The 9117-nt window shown below is 50.2% G+C and overlaps 1 gene segment (V, D, J or C); it reads right to left on the reverse strand.

Annotated features, from left to right (window-relative positions):
- Window positions 1-273: 273 nt before the first annotated feature.
- Window positions 274-9117, reverse strand: LOC123347527 (the record flags this gene model as incomplete). The annotated part of the segment is given in 2 exon segments: window positions 274-602; window positions 9072-9117. Coding segments are annotated over 2 exon segments (375 nt in total), but the record flags the coding sequence as incomplete, so codon positions are not given.

The raw sequence follows: 9117 nt of genomic DNA on the forward strand, positions 1-9117 counted from the left end.
AAGCTAACACTCAGTGTTGGCTCCAAAAATCCACTCTCTCTATCTTCCCCGCTCCCTGTCACAGTACACCACCCTCCACCCCCCTCTTTTGAAAAGCACGTTGGTGCACTTGAATGCTGGGATAGCTGCCCATAATGCAGCACTCCCAACAGCGCTGCAAATGCTCCAAATGTGGCCACACACCAGCGCTGGTAGCTGTGAGTGTGGCCACACACCAGCGCTGCTCCTACACAGCTGGATGACCAGCGCTGCAAACTACCAGCGCTGCAAACCGTAAGTGTAGCCATACCCTGTGTCTCTCGCACAGTAATACCGGGCGGTGTCCGCGGCTCTCAGGCCGGTCATTTGCAGGTACACCAGGCTGTTGGAATTATCCCTGGAGATGGTGAATCGCCCTTTAACGGAGTCTGCATAGCGTGTGGTGCTACCATCCGTGCTAATCTCAGAGACATACTCCAGCCCCTTCCCGGGAGCCTGGCGGACCCAGCTCATCCAGTAGCTGCTTAAGGTGAACCCGGAGGCTTTGCAGGAGAGGCGGAGAGAGTCTCCAGGCTTTTTCACATCCCCTCCGGACTCCACCAGCTGGATCTGGGACCGGACACCTGCGAATAAACAGACACTTAGAAAACAGATGTAGAACAATAAATCTTTTGATTCTGCAATGTGTTCACGGGTAGGAAAATACCTTCCCAGGCTGCTACAGTGAAAACTAAATGGACCCAAAGATTCATTTTCCCTTGTCTGAGAGGGGCAAGTTCTATGGGAGAGTCTCTGCGAACAGCCCAGAGCCAGGGGGCTGCGGATTGCCTCTCCGGGTGCAGCCTGGGCGGGGAGAGAGACAGATTTAAGGGCCTTGACCAGAATCGGACAGGCAGCGTGTGCCGGAGGTAAGAACTGAACCGAGCTCTGCTGACTGTTAAGTCAGTTCCTTGACCACAAAATGATCCTTTCTCCAGCTTTGGTTTACTTCATTGGGAGATTTGTGCTCTTCGAAAATATTCAGCCTTATCCTCTCGTTTGTTTCTACAATTTAGAGATAAGAAGCAGTGGGACTCTTCTGTTCTGAGCTCTGGAAGGAAAGTTGGTGTCCAGCAGGTTAGAACAGTGGAGAGTAGAATTCAGGAGTCCTGCATTTCATTCCCAGTTAGGGGAGGGAGCTGGACATCAGGACCCTTTGTTCTGTTCTGTTCCCTGCTGTAGAAGGCGAGTGGGGTCTTGTGGGTTAGAGCAGGAGGAACGGGAGCCAGATCGCTGATTCTGTTTCTATTTGGAGTTGTGGATGGAGAGTGGGGTCTAGCGGTTAGAGCAGGCTAGATTGGGAGACAGGAATCCTGGGTTGTATTCATATTCCAGTGTGTGCCCTTGGGCAAATCATTTCACTCCTTGTGCCAGGGCGAACCCTCCCCCGCCCATGAAAAAATGGAGATAACCGTCTCCCCCTCGTGTTTGATTCGCTCTAGGGCATTGCGGTGCTCTGGTGCTCCTGCAAAGCTGAGAGATGCTGCCCCTGTCTGGCGATGAGAAGGGTTTAGCTGTAGCACGTACCATGGCGTGGAGGCCATTTTCGCACAGCAATAGGTGGCCGTGGCTGCAGCCATCAGCGAGCTCAGGTGCAGGTGGAACAAGTTCCGGAAGAATCTCCAGAGACTGTTACCTGCTCTGCACAGTGGGGTTGTACTGAGTGGTCCATGAAGAGCCACTGAACAACCCCTGTTCAAGGGGTTCCTGTTTAAATACAAACCCCTGGTTCTAGGAGCCTCAGTCTCTCCCCAGACTCAGACCTGGCGATTCCAACAGGGAAGTTTTCCTTTTTAATTAAACAATATGAATTTGTTATTGGTTTTCCTTATCTTATTGGCCACTCCAGTGTGTAAGTATCTTCCAGTAGGGGGAGGCGAGGGTATAGATACAGAAGAATGATTTGGTGAAGGAATAGGATTGGTAGCAAATATGATGTCTTTTGTTTGCAGAAAATGTAGACGTTTCATCAAAATAAAAATGAAAATATTTCTGAGTTTGGCAAGGGGAGACCAAAGACCTTTTGGTTAAAAAATACTGAAAGATATAAAATGTAGGCAAGCAAGAAGGAAGCTAGAGATAACGAGGTTAGTTCAATCAGGGAGGATGAGGCCCTGTTCTAGCAGTTGAGGTGTGCAATATGCCAATATTTTTATGGCTGACCTGGAACAACGCTTCCTCAGATCCCGTCCACTCATGCCCCTTCTCTACCTACGCTACATTGATGACATCTTCATCATCTGGACCCATGGGAACGAGACTCTGGAAAAATTCCACCACGATTTCTACAGCTTCCACCCCCCCATCAACCTCAGCCTGGACCAATCTACACGGGAGGTCCACTTCCTAGACACCATGGTGCAAATAAGTGATGGTCACATTAACACCACCCTATACTGAAAATTTGACACCATCAGCTCAGGATTAAACAAAGACTGTAAATGGCTTGCCAACTACATAACCAGTTTCTCCTCCCTTGGTTTTCATACCTCAACTGCTAGAACAGGGCCTCATCCTCCCTGACTGATCTAACCTTGTTATCTCCAACCTGCTTCTTGCTTGCATATATATAGCTGCCCCTGGAAATTTCCACTACTTGCATCCGATGAAGTGGGTATTCACCCACGAAAGCTCATGCTGCAAAACGTCTGTTAGTCTATAAGGTGCCACGGGATTCTTTGCTGCTTTTGCAGATCCAGACTAACACAGCTACCCCTCTGATACATAAAATGTAGGATTTTCATCGGGAAAGTGAAATCCCACAAACCCAAAATATTTTAGGGTTTTTTTTAATGTGACTAAATTGCAAAGATTAAAACCAAAAATGTTTAGTTTTTACCCTAAAATTTTGAGTTTTCAGTTTACTAACAGAAAGAAAGAAAGAAAGAAAGAAAGAAAGAAAGAAAGAAAGAAAGACTTGCCCCTTTAAAAACTGTCCCATCTCTGGAGTTCAGGGCATGGTCCCTGTTCCAAGGAATCCTGGGCGAGGTTTTCAAAGGACCCTAAAGGGGTTTAGGCACCGGCTTCCATGGGAATTGGGCACCTCTCCTCCCGTGTGTCTGTGAAAATCATCTCATCGTGATTTATATACAGAGAAATTCAAAACATTTACAAATCTGAGTGTGAAGGGTGTGTTTCCCCCACCTCTTTGTCTCTCTCTCTCTCGCATTATCTCTGTCACGCTTCATCTCTCGCACTGTCAGACTCCATCTGTCTGTTGCACACTCTCTCTCTCTCTTTCTCTCACCATGTCTCTCTGTCACACAGTCTCAGTCACATTCACTATCTCTTCATCTCACTGTCACACTCATTCACTCTTTCTTTCACATGTCCTGTTTCTCTCACTATCTTTCAGACACACACACACACACACACACACACACACACACACAGTTTCTCGCTCCTTCTCACTGTCACGGAAATTCTTTCTCACACACACTCATTGTTTATCTCTGCCTGCCTATCTCTGCAGGGAGTTCTCGGTGGGAAAGAGCACATGGTAACTGCACAGAGAGCTCTGAGTATTATTCTGGCTCAGAGAGAATATATATATTCTGGCTCAGAAAACTACTCAGAGGTATCACTGGTTTTAAAGAGGAAAAATTAATCACATCATTTGCATATGCCCTTTTCATAAGAGCTTGGTAGAAAGTCAATGGGTCTCTTTCCACTGAAGTCAATGACTTGCACTGACGTCAATGGAAAGACTCCAATTGACTTTTACAGGCGTTCTTCTTGGGAGGGTTGCAAACCACTGACTTCAACAGGCCTTAACAGTAATTTCATAGATTCATAGATCCACAGCATTTGTGGCCAGAAAGGACCATTGGATCGTCTAAACTGATCTCCTGTATATCACAGGCAACTAATATTTCACTGCTTACCTCTGTATTGAGCGAAATAACTTGTGGATAGATAGATAGATAGATAGATCTTTTATAATATTAGTTTTGAAAAAAAATTGTTTGGATATACGAATATCATTCAAGTCACACATTTCTGCGAGACAAAGTCTGAATTTATGCGTTTCCTGGGGCAAGTCTGATCTATGGAATTTCTCCAGCAAAATCATCTGGTAAAATATCACTTGCTAGTACAGAGGAAATGCCCATTTGTGGCCTGGATAGAGTGAGCCCATTTACCTAGGGCACCTGCTGACAGCCCCTTTCAACCTTCAACCTCCCTGAGTGAGCCATGCGTGCAACTCCCTTTCCAGGTAGATTAATTGAATTCTGCCAAGACATGGAGCTGGATGGATGAGATCCAGTATGTGCCATGACCCGGGGTTCTCACACGGGCTGGATGAGCGTTATTTGATGAGGCCCATAGACGTGAGACAATGTGCAGGGCAGGGAGTCGATTAGTTACATAAGTTGTTTAATATCTGCAAGCAAATATTACAGACATACACAATGATCGGTAGCATCATTGGGAAGTAGCCTTGTGCCTTGTTCGGGCTGTCAGTGTTTCTGGTTTTGTTTATCAGGTTCGATCTCCCCTGACTTTAAGAAGGTGTAGAACTGGAGTTTTAATTTGCACATAGAATTTATTACAGTTTAAAAGGGAAGGTCCAGGTCCAGCCCTTTCAGACAGGTGGTGACCGGCTTTTGGATCTGTGCCTTGTATGAAGCTAGATTTGGCCAGAGCAGGGCACCTTGCAGTGAACACGTTGCTTTCTCTTTTGAGTTTCCAGTGCCGAGAGTGACAGACTCCAACCAGCTGGGACTTTCCCTACTCACCACTGTCACGGACTCACAGGTCGTGCCCACTCTTGACCCCTACCGTCCCTGGGGGGAACCCCTTCAGTGTGACAGCCCTTCTTGGGGGTCCACTCTCTCTCTGGGGTTAAGTTCCTCCGCCTCCTGGAACCAGGGCCGGCTCCCTGCTTGCGGCGGCAGATTCCAAGGGGCGGCTTCCCTCCAATCCTTTTATTTTTTTGCGATTTGCCGCTTCCGCGGCCCCTGCAGGTTTTTTTCTTTTTGGTTTGCTGCTCCTGCCGCCCTGTAGGGGTGGGGGCGGCGGCGCGGAGGAGGGGAGATGCTGGGAGCGGTGCCAGGGCTGCAGCAAGCCCGGCACGCAGCCCGCGTCCTTCCCTGCCCGCCCGCCGGCGCGGAGCCCTCCTGACAGGCGGCGCGGCGGGAGGGGCCGCATGGGGAGTGCCCTGCTTAAGGAAGCCCTGGCTGCCCCCTTCTCTCCCCCCCCCCCGCCCCGCCAGCTGGGGTGTGCACTCCGCTGCCCGGGGTCTGCAGGGCTGGGAGTCCCCCTGCCCCCGCGCTCCCGCCGCCCCGCAGGTATTTTTTTTCTTTTTTTTTTTTTTTATTTTTCTTCCCTTCGCTGCTCCGGCCGGGAGGTTTTTTACACGCCCCCCCCATCGCTCTGACCGGCAGGTTTCCCGCCCCCACCCTTTGCTGTTTCGGCTGGCTGGCAGGTTTGTTCCCCCCCCCCCCTTCGCCGCTCCGCCCCGCGCAGTTTTTTTGTTTGTTTGTTTTTGCTTGGGGCGGCAAAAAAGCCAGAGCCGGCCCTGCGCAAAGGAGGGAGAAGGGTTCCCAAACCCAAGCGCCTTTAAGTGCAGCCCTGCTAGCAAAGGAGCCTCCAGTAACTCGTGCGGATTATTGTCTGGCTGCGGTAAAACAACAAACAGAAAAACATCCCCAGCAGTGAGTGTAATTCACAGCTGCTTGGATGCAAACCCCGCTAGTGCTCGGGAAGAGGAGAGAGAGATTCGGGAGCTGAACTGTCCGGGTGAGGTTTTTTCATGGCTCTGGGACAGACTGAGTGGCGCCCCCAGACTCTGTTGTCCTAATCCCTCCCCCTCCCCCCCAATCCCCCCACACTCTTCCCTTTTGATCTGTGGGATAGTTCCCGACCCTAGACATGTGAGGCATTCGCTACAGGAGCAGGTCACTGGAAGGAGGATGCTGATGGGAAAGCGGGGACTGGGGGGGGGGGTCAGGGGACGTTCCTTCCAATTAAGGTGAAAGGGAAAGACACCAGGAGCCTTTTACTGAAAGGAGGGAGAAGCGGGAGGAAGAAACACTGGTGGGTTTTAGACTTTAAGGAGTGAAACTCTCTGATCTCGCTTCCAGTCTGGGTGGGAAGTGAAGTTCTGCGCTGAAAGAAGAGCAAATGCAAAAGAGATTCCCCTTTAACAAGACAAGTTGCCCCCAGTAAACCAAGTGACGAATACAAGCCCCGTCTTTCTTTTGAGTCCAAGAGATGCCCTTGGAATGAGGTTAAGGAGCCATCAGCAGCCGTTGCTGAGCAGAGTGGAAAACACCGCAAGTCAGGTGATGCGCAACGTGTGTAAAAGCCACCAAAAAAAGGGGGTGGACTGCCAATTTTTTATTTTTTTTTGCTTGAGGCTGCAAAAAAACTAGAGCCGGCCCTGCCTGGAACTGCACCTCTCTGAGCCTTCACACACCTGGTTTTTGCCATGGGCCCCCTCAGGGAGCCCACTAGCTCTGGAGCCCCAGGACCTCCACTCCCAGAGGGAATAATGCAGCCCTGTTCTCTAGACCAGAGTGACTCTCAGCCAGTGTAAAACAGGAGGGTTTATTGAGTGTCTGAACACAGCATAGGAAGCTCTCAGGGCTCTCAGGCCTGATCTCCCTCAGCCTAGCACCTCTATATCTCTTCTGAATCCAGGTGGGGCTCTGCCCACTCCCTCTGTCCAGTCCCTGAGCCCCTTGTGTTTTCCAACTGGGCATCTGAAATCACCTCCCCCTAAGACCCACCTCTGTCCATTTTCTTCCATCCATGTAAACAGGGTGGCCTGGGCCTCCTCTTCTCTGAACCCTCCTCTGGTCCCCTCTCGCTGGAACCAGCTGGTTAGGTCACTGGGGTCCTCTCTTCGCAGCCCATTGTCCAGAACCGGCTGCAACTCCTGAGCTGGGCCTCCCGGTGAACAGTTGCTGGGATATGAATTCTCCAGGCCATTGGCTGGGGTCCCAAGTTCCCTCACTGGTCCTCTGTAGCAACATACTCCCTCGCCCATCATCTCCTTAAACCAGTAACCCCCAGGGAAACAGTCCCACCCCCTCTGCATGCAAACCATTAAAAAAACAAGAAAAAACAAGAGAACCCCCACTTCCTCACAACTGCATGGGGAGGTTTTGTCCTAGCTCACAGCAGCTTCCCCTCACTTTGTGTCTGGCACAGTAATACAGGACAGTGTCCTTGAATTTCAGGGTGGCCATTTCCAAACAGAGCAGGTTGTTGGGATTGTCCCTGGAGATGGTGAATCGGCCTTGGACCGAGCTGGCATAATGTACAGCACTGCCAGCCTAGTAGCTTATACGAGAGATTCACTCAAGGCCCCTGCCAGGAACCTGATGGACCCAGCTCATCCAGTAGTCTCCAAAGATGACTTTTTCACACCCCCTCCAGACTCCACCAGCTGGACCTGTGGCTGGCCACCTGAAAGGCAGTTTAAAGCATATTGATGTTATATTCAGCAACTGAATATTCTTCAGGGCATTCAGGGGAGAACATATCTTCCAGAGCTGCTTCAATGAGAATGAAATGGAGCAAAAGTCTCATTTCCCCTGGTTTTGGAGGGGAAACTTATCAGGTGGCAAGTATCAGAGGGGTAGCTGTGTTAGTCTGGATCTGTAAAAGCAGCAAAGAATCCTGTGGCACCTTATAGACTAAGGTGTCTTGCATCCGAAGAAGTGGGTATTCACCCACGAAAGCTCATGCTGCAAAACGTCTGTTAGTCTCTAAGGTGCCACAGGATTCTTTGCTGCTTTTATCAGGTGGGTTTGGCTGGTAACTGCATAGACAGCAGAGGGGCCATGGATTGTCTCCGGCTGCAGCCTTGGCAGAGAGAGGGACAGATTTAAACAGAAAACTCTCACCCCATTTGCATATCCCACTCCTTATAGGAGACACGAACCCGCTCCCTGCATGCTCAGAGTTATTTGGCCGGTGGCTCTAAGGGAGGGAGTCGGACTGGTGTGAACTCTGTGTCTGGGCAGCGCCCAGTGAGTGCGGAGCCATCCTGACCACACTGCTGCACAAAGAGCTCCCTTGAATCCCCTCCCATCCTTCCAGGTGTAAGGGATGAGCTACAGTCTGTTGAAGGGAATGGAAAGACCCACCACTGGCTTTAGTGGACTCTGGATCAGGCCCTTAGAGAGAAGTGAAAATGGAAGAATCAGGGGGAGAATCTGTTTTTCTGATGAGTCTAGAGGTGTTTAGAGCCTCTTGTACCCTTTTCAGTGTGTGTTAGAGCTACACTGGCATTTTATTGTTTTTCAGAGGAATTTGAGAGCAATTCTACCCATCCCCCAACAAACAACAAAAGCATTTGGACACTCATCACTTTTAGGCAGCGTTGGAAGCCCAAGTTCTGATTATCACACTGAACAATCGGGTCCCCGAATATTTCTCTGGTGCATGTTTAGTTCAGCGTGTGACGAGTGACACTGTAGGCATGTGATAGTCAAGTTGTTGCAGTTGTTATGGCCACGTGATCATATATGAAGACAGAGATCGCAAACCTGACGAGAGATGATTTTTCGCTCTGGTTGTAGCTCCCGTTCCTGTGCCCAGGGCTGGATTGTTCGGGGAAGTGCTGCCCCCGCGCGGCGAATGGCGGAAGGACGATTCTGCATCTTGAGTTTTTGTATTAGCAGTATCGGGACTCCCCTCACTGTGTCTCTCGCACAGTAATAGCGGGCGGTGTCCTCGGGCTTCAGGCCGGTCATTTGCAGGTACAACAGGCTGTTGGGGTCATCTCTGGAGACGGTGAATCGCCCTTTTACCGAGTCACTGTAGTATATGCTGGTGCTGTAAATGCTGGCGACCCACTCCAGCCCCTTCCCGGGAGCCTGGCGGACCCAGCTCATCTCGTAGTCACCGAAGGTGAACCCGGAGGCTTTGCAGGAGAGGCGGAGAGAGTCTCCGGGCTTTTTCACATCCCCTCCGGACTCCACCAGCTGCACCTGGGACAGGACACCTGGGAATAAAAATGATTTACGGAGAACATGAGTATCTAGGGAAACAGAATAACAATTTCCCGACTATCCAACACACGGGAAGGGAGAAAATACCTTCAAACGCTGCTGCAATGAGAACGAGATACAACCAAAGCCTCAT

Source organism: Mauremys mutica, chromosome 13 (assembly GCF_020497125.1).
Source record: "Mauremys mutica isolate MM-2020 ecotype Southern chromosome 13, ASM2049712v1, whole genome shotgun sequence".
Lineage (NCBI taxonomy): Eukaryota > Metazoa > Chordata > Testudines > Geoemydidae > Mauremys > Mauremys mutica.